This window comes from Indicator indicator, chromosome 17 (assembly GCF_027791375.1).
Source record: "Indicator indicator isolate 239-I01 chromosome 17, UM_Iind_1.1, whole genome shotgun sequence".
Lineage (NCBI taxonomy): Eukaryota > Metazoa > Chordata > Aves > Piciformes > Indicatoridae > Indicator > Indicator indicator.
This window is the reverse complement of record NC_072026.1, coordinates 16,419,671-16,437,732: the sequence shown is the minus strand read 5'-3', so window position 1 is coordinate 16,437,732 and position 18,062 is coordinate 16,419,671. Positions and strand designations below refer to the sequence as shown.

The 18,062-nt window shown below is 50.2% G+C and overlaps 1 protein-coding gene across 1 annotated transcript; it reads right to left on the bottom strand.

Annotated features, from left to right (window-relative positions):
- Positions 1 to 4,647: 4,647 nt before the first annotated feature.
- Positions 4,648 to 16,187, bottom strand: NSDHL (NAD(P) dependent steroid dehydrogenase-like). The gene is made up of 7 exons (XM_054388706.1): positions 16,167 to 16,187; positions 14,081 to 14,242; positions 11,667 to 11,813; positions 9,404 to 9,532; positions 8,460 to 8,602; positions 6,153 to 6,255; positions 4,648 to 4,983 (listed from the first exon to the last, which is right to left on the bottom strand). The coding sequence occupies exons 1-7, from the start codon at positions 16,185 to 16,187 to the stop codon at positions 4,648 to 4,650; spliced, it is 1,041 nt and encodes a 346-aa protein (XP_054244681.1).
- Between the last annotated feature and the right edge of the window lie 1,875 nt (positions 16,188 to 18,062).

The window sequence follows — 18,062 nt, the reverse complement described above, 5'->3', positions numbered from 1 at the left end:
TGCCAGGGGAGGTTTAGGTCAGACATGGGGAACAATTTCTTTCCTGCAAAAGTGGTCAGGCACAGGAACAGGCTGCCCAGGGAGGTGCTGGAGTCACCATCCCTGGACACGGCCCTTGGGGACATGTTTTAATGGCCACAGTGGTGTTGGGTTGAAGGTTGGACTGGATGGTTTTAGAAGGCTTTCCCAAGCCAAACAATTCTGTGATTAGGGAGCTGCTTATTTCTTTCTCAGCACCAGCTCAGCAGGCTTCCTCCAGGCTTGGAGGCAAACGAGCTGCTTTCCTCTGCCAGAACAAAGAGCAGTTGCACCATCGCTCCCATCTGTGGAGCTGGCACTTGGCAGAGGCTTGCACAAGCCCCAGCGAAACTCGGTAAACACTTCTCTCCATCCAGGAGCAGAAGAAGACAGCCCACTCCTGGCAGCCTTGGCTCTGTAGGGCTAACAGGTGTGGAACTCCTGCTGCTGCCTGGTGATCACCAGCGTCAGCACTGAATAGCACACACAAGGATCTGCTGGATCAAGAGGTGAACCTCTCACAGAAGGCTGCCTGTGATGTCCCTGTGTTCATGTCCCAGAAGGCACTGAGCTTCCACGGTGATCACCATGTGTGGTGCAAACACTCTCCTCCACCTGAAACTTCCTACACACCCAGCTTGGGCTTGGCTGAAGTTTGCCTCCATGCCTTCTTGCCCACTGGATGTGCAAGATCCTTCCTGACCTGCTTTGACATCAGTTGCTCCTCTTATCTGTTTGAAGGAATCGAGACAACAGTTTTCCCTCTTTAGCACTGAGGTGTGTCTGGAGAGGAGCTTCCCTTGGTATTTCTCTCAGACCATAAAGCTCCTCCTCTGCATGTCCCCTCTGCAGTTTCTCTGTAAGAGGACAAATGGGTTCTTGGTTACCTTAGCTCCACCTAGAAACCCACAGACTGGTTTGGCATGGAAGGGACCTCAAAGATCACAGAATGGTTTGGGTGGGAAGGGACCTCCAGGACTCATCTAGTCCAACCCTCCTCCAGTAAACAGGGACACCTTCAACTCATTAAGGTTGCTCAGAGTCCTACCAAGCCTGACCTTGAATATCTCCAGGCATGGGGCCTCCACCACTTTCCTGGACAAACTGTTCCACCACCCTCATAATAAAGAGCTTCTTCCTAATGTCCACCACCCACTGCCATGGGCATCTTCAACTAGACCAGGTTGCTCAAAGCCCCATTAAAGCCTCTAGGGGGCCCATAAAAGCACTTTTATTCCTCTCCCTTTCCTTCCCTCTCCTTTCTCTAGGGTAAGCAACAGAAGCTATCTCCATTATCTCTGCTACTGCTTATCAAGCCAAAACCACTCTCAGGTCAGCAAAATTAGGAGCAGTGGCAGGAAAAAGCTAGGAGGGCAAAATGAGAGAGATAAGAACACTGACAAGAGCCTTTGAAGTCTTTAGCAGCTCCTGGAAAGCATTACTAGGAACAAGAGATGGCAACTGCATTTGACCCTGGACATTTGGAAGGAGCTAGTGATCATGGCAGTTTGGCTTTGCAGCCTGCTGCTAGCTTGCTGACACACACAGAAGATGAAGGTTGGGAAGAGGTGGCAGGAAAGTAGAATCATGGAGTTGTTTTGGTTGGGAGAGACCTCCAAGATCATCATCTTCAATCTAACACCACCACAGCCATTAAGCCCTGTCCCAAAGTGCCATGTCCACACATTTCTTGAACACCTCCAAGGGTGGTGACTTCACCACCTCCCTGGGCAGCCTGTTCCAATGCCTGAAAAGTACAGATGGATCTCTTTAGGCTTGCCCAGAAAACACCAGATGGGGCTTATGAAGGTCCTCATTAAGATGAGAGAAGGAGTCAAGGAAAGGTTTGATCAGGGATGGAAGAAGTTCTGGATAAAGTGTGGCGAGGCACAGCAAGTTGGTCTCCACCACAGCAACAAAGTCTGTTTACTTCTGGGTTGGAAAACAGAAGCCTCTCAGGCTGCCAGGAAGAAGGCTGGGAACTGACCTAATTATAGAGGGAGCACCAGGAGAAGCCAGCCTTAGTGTGACATGAAGCTTCTCTCCCAGCTCTGCTCACCCCCACACAGCCCAACCTCTGCCTTGCCCTTCCTGGGCTGAACAGACAAGTGAGGGAAACCAAGCTGCCTGCTGCTTGGCATCCAGCAGGCTTGAACTTCCACTGCCTCTTCTTTCTGTGGCACCCACAGGTTGTCACCTTCACCTCTTACCTGGGCAATCCTCTAAAGACACAGTGAGATGAGTAACCCTCCATGGGCACTGTGTCCAAGGACTAGGAGACAGCAGTTCTGGGCACTGATGGAAGCTGCAGGGCAGATCTAGCTGGGAAATGCCATCTAGAGGCCACAACCTGTCCTCTTATCCAGAGGAGGAGACCACAACCTTTCTGGGCAGCCTGCTCCAGGGCTCAAGCACCCTCACACCAAACCTCCTGGGTTCCAGTTTGTGCCCACTGCCCCTTGTCCTGTCACTGGTCCCCACTGAGAAGAGTCTGGCCCCATCCTCTTGCCCCCTACCCTTCAGCTCTTGATGAATACTGAGATCCCTTCTCAGGCTGCTCTTCTCAACCTTTCCTCCTCACAGAGATGTTCCAGTATTTCCACAGCCTCTCCCAGACTCTCAGCAGTAGCTCCCAGTCTCCTTGAACTGAGGAAACCAGAGCTTGGACCCAGCACTCCAGACGTGGCCTCATTTTTCACCAGAAGGGTTCTTTTCATGTCATGATTCATTGATTTTGCTCTCAGGGGGGGCACTGGCACCCCTTTACAGACACAGGGAGCCAAGAAAAGGTCTCTCCATGAACACCAAGTTTGTGCCAGTCTCAGGTACCAGGGTGGTGAGAGACTGGAACAGGTTGCCTCAGAAGGTCGTGGATGGCCCCACCCTGGAGGTGTTCAAGGCCAGGCTGGATGAGGCCTTGAGCAACCTGGGCTAGTGGAAACTGTCCCTGCCCATGGCAGGGGGGTTGGAACTGGATGATGTTCAAGGTCCCTTCCAAGCCAAACCATTCTATGAATCGATGATGCAGCTCCCAGAGGCCAAGACAGCTCAGATCTTTGAAAGCAGTCTCTACCTCCCACCAAGATGGACTGGGGGCTGACAGAAGAAAATCTAGGAACCACAGGGCTTGTTTTGAACAAGCATCTGAAGAACTGAACTCTGGAATTCAAACTTTAAATGCTTAACCCTACAGACTGGAGGGGAAACAGAAGGTCAAGGTGACTGAGCAGTGCAAACCAGAGCTGTCCAAGCAACTGGCCAGTAGTTACTTCAAGATTAGGTAAGGCAAAGGTTGGTAAACCCAGCCAGCTGTTGAAGCAGCAAACAACAACTGCCAGAAAAAAAAGCAATTGTCAGGGGTTGAGGCTGAGCTAAATGTCGAGAACTGGTTCTGGTTTAGCTCAAATCAGGACAAAAGCTCCACATAAAACTCTCCAAACCTCATTTCTCCAGGACTCCTGCAGCATATGGAGCTCCCAGAGGAGGTTAAAGCTCCTTGAGGGGGGCAATTCTGCAACTGGAAACACCAAAACTCCTGGGGAGCCAGGAAGTGGCACAGAAGGAAGCTCCAACTCTACTCTAAACCCTTCATTTGAAGCCAAATCAGAACTGCAGCACTTAAAATAAATTACAGGGTAAAGACCACATAATCTAAATGTCAAACTAAGCAGCTTGGTGTATTTGATAACCCTTTTCTTGTGGAGAAAAAGGATTTTTTTCATGTACTAAGTGGTCAAAGCAACAAAAATCACCATTTCCAGCAAAAAGATGTCAGAGAAGATGAGAGCTTTGTGCAGGAGGATCTTCCAACCCATGCAGCTCTTGTGGGAAGAGAGCCATGGTGAAATAAGAAGTGGTGACTGACCACAGCAAAGGTTTCTCCCTCCCAGAAAGAATGATTAAAGTCCTGTTCAAGCTGAGATGCTCAGAATGGGCTCTGCCCTCTCAAAGATGGACCACAAGGGTAGGAAGTCATCTCTTCATGATTTATTTGGGTTATTTCTGAGCAGAAACAGGCTCCTGCAGAAACAAAGGCCCATGCCTCCTTGCAGAGAGAGGCCTCTTCTCAGGTTTCCTTCTGATGCTGCAGCAAGAAGCCAAAGAATCCTGGAGGGAATAACAAATACTCTTCAGTGATTGAAGAGATGGTGGCAGAACTCCCATTTTTTTTTTTTTTTTTTTGGCATGAGCCTCTTGTCTAGCAAAAAAATGCCAAACCACGGAGAGGAGCCAGTCCTGAGAAGTGTTTCATTCCCCAGCCTGCAGCTCTTGGAGGAGGTGGCTGCTATCACCAGAGCAACAAAACAGAGGAGGGTGGGGAGAGAAGGTGAAGGAATGCTGAGGATCGAAGAGGGCACAGCAGGGTGTTCGGTCACAGTCCACAGGGTTCACAGCAGCTGCTTCAAACCAAGAAGTCACATCAAAGGACAGAACTGTCAGCACAACTACAACATGAGGTGGGGGAAGTTTTAACCCTGATAAAATCATCTTGACAATGGAGAGCAAGAGGAAGGACTTGAGGAGAACTCCCTTTTTCCAGACAATTAGTGATGAGATTTGCTGCAGTTTTTATAGGAGACGTCAAAGGAATCACAAAAATCAAGTAGCAAAGAACCCATGGAGGACTTGTCAGGCCTTAGCCCGGCGTAGCTGGGGGTAGCTCTGCACAGTCCTCTCTATTGCTTCATCCAAGCTCACCACTGGTTTGTAGCCCATGTGCCTTTTGGCCCGTTCACAGCTATAGTAGTGAAAAGTTCCAGCTAAGGCCACCCTCATTGGGGTGAAAGTGGCCTTGATGGTGACCAGTGGCCTGAGCAACCACAGCAGCAGAGAGAGGAAGAGGGCCAGGTAATAGGCCAGCCAGTAGGGAATGTGGTACTTGGGAGGGTCGTAGTTCAAGCCAGTCAAGATGCGGGACATGAAAGCCCAGAAGGGGATGGGCTCATCGTTTGTGATGTGAAAAGCCTGCAAGAGAGCAAGACAAAAAGCCAGATGGTAAAATCATTGTGGTTTTCATCACCTTGTCACTCTGGTGGCCCACCTTCATGTTCATGGTGAGGAGACTGACATCCCTGAGCTGTCAGAGAACACTGTCATGAGAAGCTGCTTTGCACTAACCATCTCTGACTGAGAAGTGATGAAGTCCTCCTTTGCTAAGAACGCCAGAAATTCCATTCTGGCTTTGGGTTGGAAGGGACCTTCTAGTTCCAATTTCCCTGCCATGGGCAGGGACACCTTCCACTACACCAGGTTGCTCAAGGCCTCATCCAACCTGGCCTCGAACACCTCCACAACCTCCCTGGGCAACCTGTTCCAGTGTCTCCCCGCCCTCACTCTAAAAGAATTTCTTCCCACCATCCAGCTTAAATCTCCCCTCCTCCAGCTTCACTACTCCAGACACTCCAACACTTCTGACACTGCAGAACTCCAGATCACTCATAAATGCTCAGACTGAATGACACAACACAAAGCAAACACATTAGGACACACCCAGAGCATGAAGATGCCATGAGCATCTATAGAAGTTTCTCCTGTTGCAAGCTGTAGCATAAAAGTTCAATACCCATGCTTCCTAGGTAGGCATCTTGCTTGCCCACAAATCCATCTGGATTTCCATGCTTTAAACCTCTTGTGAAAGAAGTTGAAGTTTCTTCATACATGTTAGAATCATTTAGGCTGGAAGAGACCTTTAAGATCATGGAGTCCAACCCTTAACCCAGCACTGCCAGGTCACCACTAAACCATGTCCCTCAGCTCCCTATCACCATGGATTTGAAACCCCTCCAGGGATGAGGACTCTACCACTGCCCTGGGCAGCCTGGGGCAGGCCTTGACAACCCTTTCCAGGAAGAGATTGTTCCTCATGTCTAACTTGAAGGTCCCCTGGGGCAACTTGAGGCCCATGTGGTTGCATGCAACAGTCACCAGATGAGGAACCATTCATTATGCCCACAGAGAGAAAACCCTGACCCATCTTTGTGTGCTGGCTCTCCTCATCTCCAAGATGGATCTTCAGCACAGACAAAAAAAATCAGCAGAGATTACAGAGCAGGCACATGAAGCCAAGCAGGGCTTACAGATGAAGTTCAGCTAGTGGACACCAGCTCCACCCCCTCCACTAGGTCCTTCCTTACCTTCCCACACAGGGGAGAGCCCTTCTGAAGATTTTCTGCAGCCAGGATGTGTCCATGGACCACATTGTCTACGTAGGTGAAATCTACCAAGTTCTTGCCATCCCTGCATGGAGAACAGAAAGAACTTTAGCTGAAAATCTGCTGTGACCAAAGGAAGGACTTTCACACAAGGTCTATTTATTCCCAGGTTCCTCTTCTCCCACCCTCTCATGCTGCAACCTCAGCAACTTCATCAGAGAGATGAAATTGCTTATTTTAGAGAGGAAAGGCTCCTACTGTCTCAGCTCTCAAGGCCCTCAAAATTTACATTCCCATACCAGCACCACTTTTAAACCTCATAAGTTCCCAAATTTCTAGGTGTTGCAGGTCCTGCAAGTCTTGGAATCAGCAGAGAGTGATCCACAGAAGCAGAACAAAGAGAAAGAGAGTTGGTAACTGGCAGAAAGGAAGTCACTTCAGGACAAGCTTTCAATTAAAAATTTCTTGGCTCATGAAATTCCAACTTAGTCCCTCAATAAGCCAACTTCAGCCCTGGCTGAAGCAGATTTAACCCACTATGAGACATCTATTTCTACACAGGCACAGAAAATCAATCTGCTGTCAGCTCCCAGAGTCCAACTACATCAGACAAATGGTTTGTTACAAAGCCACCACCACACTCATTTGGCCATAAAACCAGGACTGCTGTAGTCAAGCATTCTCAGTGTCCTGCTCTGAGCTGGAGCAGAGCTGAATCTGGTCAGGATGTTATTTCCCAGCTCAGGCTCTGCTCAGTGAGGCACTTTCTGAAGTTCAGGGCAGGTTTGCACAGCCAGGGGCTGCTTCTAGCAGGGAGAAGCTGATGGGGAGAGCTCCTGACAAGGTCTGGGCTGCAGAAAGGCTCTGCCTTGGCCTTGCTCCTGGGCACACCAAGGACACTGCCACATCTTGTGCCCCACATTGTGGGGCAGGAAGGCAGAGGTGGTACCTATGGGGAGGAGCAGACAGGACAGGTGAAACTCTGCTGCCCAACAAGGGATTGCATCCCATGGGGGGCATCTTCAGGAGACAGCTGGGGGATCAGCAGGGTCAAGCCTCTTCTTTGCTGGCCAGTGTTCCAGAAGGACTCTGACCCTTCTGCCTTCCACCCAGATCCCAGTTCCAGAATCCAGCTCCTGAATCCATTTCCCATCTGCTGCTGAGTCTGGGCTGGGACTTGCCCACTGCCTGCCCCCAGCATCAGTGGTGCCAATGCTGACATCATTGCCATCAGGGGTTGGGTTCCATGTTGGTTTGTGTCTTTTTGTCTCTATTTCATGGGATTGGTCTTCTTTCCATCCCAGCTGGTTTAATTTCTTTCCCATCCTAACAGGCTCTCTCCTTTCTGCCCTTTCTTTTCACTTTGGGAAGCATTTGTTCCAGCCAGCCCAATCCTGACCCTTGACAGCTGCTTGTTGATCAGTTTGAGAGGTCAATTCAGGACTGAACTGTAAGAATTAGAACCAAAAAACCCTCTCACAACCCAAACCCTCTCTTCCTTTCCTTCCCTCTACCCAGGCACACATCCCCATGTGCAGACACAAACAAACCAGCTCTTTGCATATAACAGAAATCTTTTCTAAATTAAAGAGCACATTTCAAGAACATAAAACAATGAATAAAAATATTCTTAGTAGTAAGCTTGGAGTATTTCTTGCTCTAAAATTTTTGTGGTCCACTAGAAGCTCTGCAAGGCTCATTATCTTTGATCTTGTATTCAGAAATATACACACCCTGCCATAAAGGCTTTTTAATTGCAAGAATCTCCAATACCACAAGTGTCTATTAATTAAATTAGCAGCAGGCAGTCTAAGCTTGCTCATATCTAAAAGCACAGCTATTTAGACAAGGCAAAGGCAGCTCAAGCCACTCAACTTTTTGCATGATGAACACTCACCCTCCAAGTGCATGAATCCCTCAGATTTTAAATAGAGAATGCTCAGTTCTCCTCATGCACCACTCATTTCTCCTTCCTTCCCTTCTCCCTCCCTCCCTCCCTCCTCCTTTCTTCCCACTTCTTCCTTCTCCTTTCTTCAACTTCCTTCCTTCTCCTTTCCCTTTCCTCCTTTTCCCTCCTTCCCTTTTTCCCCTTCCTTTCCCTTCTCCTTCCCCACAAGTGGAAAATGGCTCATAAGTGGAAAAAAAAAAAACAAAAACAAAAACCAACAAAACATCCTTCTTTCTATCCCACAGCACCACTCCTGCTTTCACCTTATTCCCTTCCACAAGGGCTTCGTAGGTTCATCATCAGTTTTACTAAAAGCTGCTCACTGCCTGAGCTTTGCTCACCCAATGATGAACTTCATTTTGCCACTCTTAGCTGCCTGGATGAGGATGGGAACCAGCTGAGGGTCTCTAGGACCAAATATTCCATGGGGACGAATAGCAGCAGTGAAGAAATTGTTGGCTGGGTCATTTGCACTGAGCACTTCCTGTAGGGACAAAAAAGATAACCAAAATCAGGAGAAAAGCCCCAGAACACCAGGAGAGAAAGGTCCCCCTACGCCCAAAACAAGGCAGCCTTCAGGAGCAGGATGATGAGTGAGTTCCTGAAGGAAGAAAGGGAAGGAAGAGAATAGCACGAGGAGAAGCTCCCAGATTTCCCCCTTTGGGCTGGGCATGCTCTTTATGGTGTGGGATACACCTGGAGCCAACTCAAGGCACCTGTCCTGGCTTCTGCCCCTCACAGCTTAATCAACAGTGCTAATGGCCTACAGCCCAAGGCAAGCAGAGGATTCATCCCAGTGAAACCAGTACAACCAGCCACAGGACACATAACCAAGTGCTTAACTATGTGGAGTGCTAGAGAGCTGCTCAGAAAGCAGCCCCTGGAGCAAAGCATCAGCCTGCCTCAGGAGATGCACATGGCTCACCTGGGAAAGATGCAAGTGGCAGCCACACAGCCACCGCTCATCCTTCTGTGTCCAGAACAAATGAGCCCAGAGCTGGCTGAGAGGGAGGGCTGAGGTCAGGCTGATTTCTCTAAAAAAAGGGAATTCTCTCTGCCAGCTGCACTCTGCCAGCTCTGGCAGCTATTGCTAGATGTGATTCCACACAGATTTTCTTTGTGACTCCAAGAAGGAGACATCTCATTTCTTGAAGAGAGATTCTGGAGGACAAGGGAGATCTGTTGAGTCTTGAGGGGTCTCTTGTGTCCCCCAGGTCATGCCCTACTTCACAAGGGCAGTTTTAGGCACTGAGCATACCAACATTGACCATAGGATGACAAATACCTTCTCCTGTAGGATCTTGGTCTCTGTGTAGTAGTCAATAGGGTTTTTGGCATAAGGGAGGTCTTCAGAGCCATTTTTTATGTCTGTGCCCTCAAAAACCACGCTGGCACTGCTAGTTAGCACCAGCTTCTGCAAGAGATGGAACAGACAAGGGTTGTTCAGAGCCCAAGACAAAGGGGACATTATTTACAGAGGCTGAGTAAGGACAATGGTGGTGTTTAATCAACTGATTCTACACATAATGAACTGGAGGGGATCAAGGCAACCTCAGGAAGTCTGCAGATGACAGTAAGATGGGAGGGAGTGTTGGTCTCTGGAGGGTAGGAAGGCTCTACAGAGGGATCTGGTCAGGCTGGATCAATGGGCTGAGGTCAATGGGATGAGGTTCAACAATGACAAGTGCTGGATCCTGCGCTGGGGTCACAGCAGCCCAATGAATTCTCCAGGCTTGGGGAGGAGTGCCTGGTGAAAAAGGACCTGGGGGTGCTGGCTGACAGCAGCTGACGATAAGCCAGCAGCTGAAGATGAGCCAGCAGTCTGCCCAGCTGGCCAAGAAGGCCACCAGCATCCCAGAAGGTCACCAGCATCTGCACAGCCAGCAGAACCAGGGCAGGGATTGTCTCCCTGGACTGGGCACTGGTGAGGCTACGCCTGAAATCCTGGGTTCAGTTTTGGGCCCCTCACTTCAAGAAGGACTTTGAGGGGCTGGGGCAGGTACAGAGAAGGGCAATGAAGCTGGTGAAGGGTCTGGAGGACAGGGCTGGTGAGGAGCAGCTGAGGGAACTGGGGTTGTTCAGCCTGGAGAAAAGGAGGCTGAGGGGAGACCTTCTGGCTCTCTGCAGCTCTCTGAAAGGAGGTTGGAGGCAGGTGAGGGTTGATCTCTCTCCTCCCTAGTATCAAGTGACAGGATAAGAGAAAATGGCCTCAAGTTGCAGTTTTGATGGAACATTAGAAGAAGTTTCTTCACTGAAAGGGTTCTCAAAGACTGGAACAGGCTGCCCAGGGAGGTGGTTGAATCCCCATTCCTGGAAGGGTTTTAAAGAAGCAAAGATGGGGACATGGTTAGCCCAGGCCTTGGGAGAGTTAGAGAATAGTTTGACTCAATGATCTTAAAGATCTTTTCCAACCAAAACAATTCCATGATTCTCTAATCAACCACATCTAGAGGAATGTGGGCTAACAGATGATCTCATGTAGGATGTCCCTGCTCACTACAGGGGGGCTGAACTAGAGCACCTTTGGAGGTCCCTTCCAACCCAAACCATTCTATGATCTGAATCTGCAGGTAGGAAAGCTCCCACTCCTTTAAATGACTGTGTCATGTTGTTTGGTGCTACCTGAAAGAGATTAAAACGTTTCCAGAAACACCCAGGGCAGCCAGTGTAGTCAAAAACACCTACAGAAAAATCACAGAGCCCTCTTGGCTGGGCACATGCCAGCTTTTGACAGGTAATGAGTGTTTGGAAGATTTGCTCATCTTTACACTCACAATATCATCCAGATTAAACCCAGAAAGAATTCTTATCTTGGTTTTTCTTGGCTAAAAACATACTCCTGGTGGATTCAAAACAGGAAGGCAGTGGATGCATCTGAGAAATCAGCCACACGTGGCTTGAAACAAGGTCTACATTGTAATAGAGCAGCCAAGAAGCTCCAGCCAGACTCAGCTCCTCACTCTGACAACGAGCCAGACTAAGCCTGAAGGTAAACACCATGTGGCCTGTTTCCTACAACAGTTTATTGCACAGAGAGGGGAACACCCAAAAAAAAACCAGATCGTGGGGCTGAAGGTCTGAAGTGAGACATCACTCAATTCCAAACCCTTCTCTATTTGACCATGGACACTGTGGAATCACAGAGTCATAGAATGGCAAGGGTGGGAAGGGACCTCTGGAGATCATCCAGTGCAACCCCCCTGCTCAAGCAGGGGCACCCACAGCAGCTTGCCCAGGATCACAATGGCCAGCTGGGGTTGGAAGCTCTCCAGAGGAGATCCACAACCTCTCTGGGCAGCCTGCTCCAGGGCTCCAGCACCCTCACAACAAAATTCCTCCCCCTGGGTTGCCGTTTGTGCCCACTGCCCCTTGTTGTGTCCCTGGGCATCACTGAGAGGAGCCTGGCCCCTTCCTCTTGCCCCCCACCCTTTATCTCTTGCTGAGCACTGATCAGATCCCCTCTGGGGCTGCTCTTCTCCAGGCTCAACGGCCCCAGGGCTCTCAGCCTTTCCTCCTCACAGAGATGCTCCAGTCTGGGCTGCTCTTACCTGGACTCCAGCTTCTTTGCAGGCTTCAATGACTGCTTTGGTTCCCATAAAATTCACCTTGTAAAACAGGTCCTTGTTGTCACTGGAAGGTGCTGGTGATGCACAGTGAAAAGCCACTGACACACCTTGTAAAGCTGGGAGCAAAGCCTGGAAGATACAAGGCATGTGACAGCAGTGAGGTGACAGCAGTGAGGTGACAGCAGTGAGGTGACAGCAGTGAGGTGACAGCAGTGAGGTGACAGCAACAGTGTCTTCTCAGAGAGGAAAAAGAGGAAGGAGATAAAAATTCTTTATTGCATGGAAAGAAAATTGCTAAATTTCAAGTCACCCCAGCCCACAAGGGCAAGTCCAACCTGGTGGCTTTCTCTGATGGAGTAACTACAGCAGTGGACAAGGGACTCATAGAATGATTGAGGTTGGAAGTGACTTCTGGAGATCATTCTCATAGGAAGAGCTCTAGGTGTTACCTATCTAGATGCCTGTAAGGCCTTTGACATCATCCCCAACAACATTCTTCTCTCAGATTTGATGTGGGATTCAGGGATAATGGATTGGGTGGATGGTTGCATCCAGAGGGTAGTGGTCAATGGACTGATGTCCAGATAGAGATCAGTGACAAGTGGTGTCCCTCAGGGGTGCACACTGGGACCAGTGTTGTTCAGTATCTTCATCAGAGATGTAGACAGAGGGATTGAGTGCACCCTCAGCAAGTGTGCAGATGACACCAAGCTGAGTGGGGCAGGTGACAGGCTAGAGGGATGGGATTCATCCAGAAAGACTTGGACAAGCTGGGGAAGTGGGACTGTGAACATCATGAGGATCAAAAAGGCCAAATGTCCTGTATTTGAGTCAGGACAACTCCTAGAATAATCCACCCTGGAGAAGAGAAGGCTCCAGGGAGACCTTCTGGTGGCCTTGAGGGACTTCAAGGGGGCCTATAGGAAAGCTGGGGACAGATTTTGAGCAGGGCCTCTTGTGACAGGACAAGGGCTGATGGTCTGAACTCAAAGAGGGAGATTCAGACTGGAGAGAAGGGAGAAATGTTTGACACTGAGGGTGGGGAGAACTTGGCCTAGGCTGCCCAGGGAGGTGGGAGATGCCCCATCCCTGGAACCATTGCAGGTCAGGTTGTTGGTGGCTCTGAGCAACCTGCTCTGGGTGCAGATGTCCCTGCTGACTGCAGGGGGCTGGACTGGATGAGCTTTGAAGACCCCTTCCCACCCAAACAAGTCTGGGATTGTGTGATTCTGTGATTCCTGTTTCTTCCATGGAGGTGAGCAGCTGGAATAGGATGAACATCCAGGACCTTCACAGTGTTCTCACCTTGTGAGGCAAAACCACACTACATCACCTTTTCTTCCTGGAGAAGAACCTGGGAACCTTAAGAGACCTGGAGGCTACCTAGACTGAACAACTTGCAGTAGCCTCAAGAGCAAAGTATGAGATTCAAAATGCCCTGGAGATGAGAAACTCAGCAGTCAGCAGGTCCAACAGCCAGCAGAGCCCCATGGCACTGTCTGTCCTTGTGGCACAAAGCTCAGACATGACACTTCATACCTGTGGGGAGACATCTCCTCACAGGGCAAACAAATGCTCTGCAGAGGCTCAGAGGCATGGCTGAGTTAAGGCAGGAGGTTCTAGCTGTGAGGAATGATGTGTTCTGCTCTCCTCCTGCAGCTGAGGGTGGCCAGGAGAGTACCCACAAGCAATTACCAATGGGGACTGTAATTAGAGTGTAAAGTTGGGCCAACAGCCATGCAGATGAGAGCAACAAGCTGTGCTCTGTGCAGCTTCAAGCAGATGTCAAGTGCATCTTCAGTGTTCTGGAGGAAGGTTCTACAGGAAACTGCTTAGGCTATGGACTTCACAGGGAAAGGCTGGAGAGCACATCCACATACCTTTTAAAACCTGTGCAATGCCTTCAGGTGGTTTAGAATCACAGCACTAGAGAATGGCTTTGGTTGGATGAGACCTTAAGGAAGTCCAACCATCAACCCAGCACTGCCAGGTCACCCCTGAACCATGGCCCTCAGCACCACATCTCCAGGGCTTTGCGGCCCCTCCAGGGATGGGGACCCCACCACTGCCCTGGGCATCCTGGGCCAGGCCTTGACAACCCTCAAGACCATGAAATTGTTCCTCATGTCCAACCTAAACCTCCTCAGGGGCAACTTGAAGCTGTTTCCTCTTGTCCTATCACTTGTGCCTGGAGAGAAGAGACTGAATCCCACCAGGCTCCAAGCTCCTTTCAAGGAGCTGTAGAGAGCCAGAAAGTCTCCCCTCAGCCTCCTTTTCTCCAGGTCCCTCAGCTGCTCCACATAAGACCTGTGCTCTAGACCCAGGGCTTGATGCTGTTTGAACAATTTCTTCATCCTTTCCACCTGCCCATGCCACGTGCTGCTGTCACTCTGTACCTCTTTGTCACAAAGGTCTCCCAGGAAGAACTTCACTCTATCATTGTCAAATCTCTTCTGAATATCAAACACGTTGACCACGTAGCCCTTCTCCAGGAGCTTCTCCACCATGTGCTGGCCTAAGAATCCTGAGCCACCAATCACTGTACACTTCTTACCAGCCTGCAGAGACAGGGAGAAAAGCACTTTAGCAGCAGAGACACAGCAACAGACTGAGCCGAACCTCTCAAGATCACAGAATCCCAGCAGGGGTAGGAAGGGACCTCTGGAGATCATCCAGTCCAACCCCCTCTACTCAAGCAGAGACACCCACAGCAGCTTGCCCAGGATCACAATGTCCAGCTGGGTTTGGAAGCTCTCCAGACAAGGAGACTCCACAACCTCTCTGTTCAGCCTGCTCCAGGCCTCCAGCACCCTCACACCAAGGGAAGTTTGGAAGAGGAGAAAGAAGTTTCTCCTCCTGGTCAGATAGAGCCTCTTGGGTTCCTTTTGTGCCCCTTGCCCCTTGTCCTGTCACTGGTCCCCATTGAGAAGAGTCTGGCCCCATCCTCTTGCCCCCCACCCTTTAGCTCTTGCTGAGCACTGAGGAGATCTCCTCTCAGGCTGCTCTTCTCCAGGCTCAACAGCCCCAGGTCTTCATGTGCTGGGATTTTGTATTGGCAGGACTCAGACTCATAACCAAGTGGATCCTGTAGCAGGAAAGAAAAAGATGAACTGCCTGCAAGAAACCCTGCCCTGAATGCAAAGCCAACAGGATCTGCTTCAGTCACAGGACACAGGTAACTCAGCACACTCAAAGTGTCTTCTTTAGCAATGATGAAACCATTTTCAGAACACGTACAACTTGGGCTTCTTCAGAGACATGAAAGTAAACAGGTCAAGGCAAGGGTTATCTTCTTTTAGGTAGTCATTAGTGCTTTCTTTCTTTTTTTAAACCTTTTGAAATGGCTGGAGGTGCTAATTAACAGATCCCAGTCTGGTCACTGGTCTAACTGGAATAAGACTGAAGATCTTCCCACTAATATTGAAGGTACAAGCAATGAGTCTGAGGAAACTTTTCTGTCCTGGATGGAAAAATGTATTCCTTATTTTAGTTCACAAACCTCACCCTGCAGCTGCACTTTTTGCTGAAGGGAATTTGAACCCCAGCAAGCCACACAAAGGTGATGACTGTTCAGGAGCTTCTGGTTTCTACATCCTTCAACAAAGCTTCTGCTCAAAGTGATGGTATTTTACTCCTCAGCTTCCTGATCCTCTTAATGCCATCATATCCCTCCCCCTTGCAGGGTCCTCTCCTCCTTGAGGGGTACAGCCTTTTCAGCTCCTCCTCAAAAGGCAGTTGCTCCACTCCCTCAGGACTTTTATGGCCTTCTCTTGCACCTTTCTCACCCCAGTGTGATCTCCCTAAAATAAGAATGCTCGAGCTGCATGCTGCACTTCAATATGCTGAACCAAAGTTGTACAGCAGCAGAACAACGCCCTCTGCCTGGCTCCAAACAAGGTCATCTTCTCAGTCTGAATCCCAGCATGGAGGGGTTGGAAGTGACCTCTGGAGATCATGTATTCCAAAGCAGGGGCACCCAGGGCTGGTCACTCAGGATCACAATAGCCAGATGGGTTTGGAAGCTCTCCAGAGAAGGAGACTCTACATCCCTTCTGGGCAGCCTGCTGCAGGGCTCCAGTAACCTCACACCAAACAAGTTTCTCCTCCTGTTCAGGTGGAACCTCCTAGGTTCCAGTTTGTATCCCCAAAAACGTCTATGAAAATACATTTCTGCTAGAAAAATCTTCACAAAGCATCTTTCTAATGATAGAATCATAGAATTGTTTTAGTTGGAAGAGACCTTTAAGACCATTAAGTCCAACCTTCAATCCAGCACCTGCATGGCCATTAAACCATGTCTCAAAGTGCCATGTCCACACATTTCCTGAACACCTCCTGGGATGGTGACTCAACCACCTCCCTAGGCAGCCTGTTCCAATTCCTGATCACTCCTGCAGGAAAGAAATTGTTCCTATCTCCAACCTAACCCTCCCCAGCACAATTCCAGGCCATTTCCTCTCCTTCTATCAATCCTTCACTTACCGATCTGAGGTGTGTGGCCATTTTGCAGATGGTTCTCTGTCAAGCTGATTCCTTTAAAAAAGGAGAACACTGCTTTATTCACAAGACTTTTGAGAACACATTTCTAGTTGCAGCAATGGAAGTTTGAAGCCATTACTCTGAAGCAGAAGGATGGAGTGGGCTAAACCGTAAGAAAGGAACAAGCTGTGCTCTGTGCAGCTTCAAGCAGGTCTCAAGTGTTATCTTCAATGTTCTAGAGAAAACTGCTATGGGCTTCACAGGGAAAGGCTGAGGAACACATCTACATACCCTTTAGAACATGTGCAGTGCCCTCAAGGTGGTTTAGAATCAGAGCACCACAGAATGGTTTGGGTTGGAAGTGACCTTTATGATGATTAAGTCCAACCATTAACCCAGCATTGCAAGGACACCACCAAACCACATCCCTTGGCACCACATTTCCATGACTTTGCAAACCCCTGCAGGGATGGGGACTGTTCTGGGCAGCCTGGACCAGCACTTGACAACTCTCAAGGGGAAGAAATTGTTCCTCATGTCCAAATTAAACTTCCCCTGGGGCAATCTGTGGCAATTTCTTGTGCTGGCACTTATTCCTTGGGAGAAGGGACAACCCCCACCTGGCTCCAACCTCCTTTCAGAGAGCTGCAGAGAGCCAGAAGGTCTCCCCTCAGCCTCCTTTTCTGCAGGCTGAAGGACACCGGTCCCTCAGCTGCTCCTCACCAGCCCTGTTCTCCAGACCCTTCACCAGCTTCGCTGCCCTTCTCTGAACTCACTCCAGCCTCTCAATGTAATTTTTAGAGTGAGGGTCCCAAAACTGAGCCCAGGATTCGAGGTGTGGCCTCACCAGTGCTCAGTACAGGGGGGCAATTCCTGCCCTGGTCCTGCTGGCCACACGTTGGCTAATCCAAGCCAGGATGCTGTTCAGCACACAACGGCTCATCTTCAAAGTCTGTTGGACCATCCGCCCAGGTCCTTTCCCGCTAGTTATTCCCAGGTCTCACAGCGTCCCCTACACGCCATTCCAGCCCCCGGGCCTTCCCCAACGCTTCACCAGACCCTTCCCCACTCACCGCTCCGCCGTCGCCTCTGCCCCTCCGCACCCGCCCTTAGCCGGGCCCCGCCCCCCTCCGCTGCCCACCAATCCCCGCGCACGCTTTCACACGCCCCGCCCAGCCCTCCTCTTCACCTCCTGCACGCCCTGGTCTGAGCATCGCGCCAGCCACACAGCGAGCGCTGACTGGTCCCAACCATCCTCCCATCGACAAATCGCATGGACGAAAGGCGGAGCGGAGAACTGTTCCAGGAAGCTCTTGGATCCGCCCCATATATCTCTAGACCAATAGTTATTGCTCTTGTACTTTCAGCTCCCGGCTCACCGGCCAATAGAAATGAGACTTGCCTTAGCAGCGGTGTAGCGGCGATAGCCAATGGGAAGAGGCGATATTGAGGCCCTGCCTGCCATGGATAGAACTGGCCCGAGGCAGCCGCTGCCACTGCTGCCGTGATCAGTGTGGCTTTGCCCTGCCCGGCGGCAGTGGGGCTTCGCTTTTCCGCTCCGGTTTCGCGCCTCGACGGCCTCATTGCCCTGGGGCTGCAGTGAAAGCTGGGGGCTGAGACGCCCGCTCTGCTGCGGGCCCCACCAGCTTTTCCTGGAGGCGGTCTGAGCGATCTCTGCTTCTGTGTTGCTCTGCCAAGGCCTCCAGCTTTATGAAGCCGGCTTTAGGAACCGCGACCCAAAGGATGAAAGCCAGTCCCGAGCTAGAGCTGACTGAAGAGCAGCAGCAGGAGATCCTGGAGGCTTTCCACCAGTCTGACACAGACGGCACCGGGAACACCGATGTAAGAGAAACAAACGCGGGGAGTTTGCTGAACAACCCTATGTCCCTCAGCTGCTCC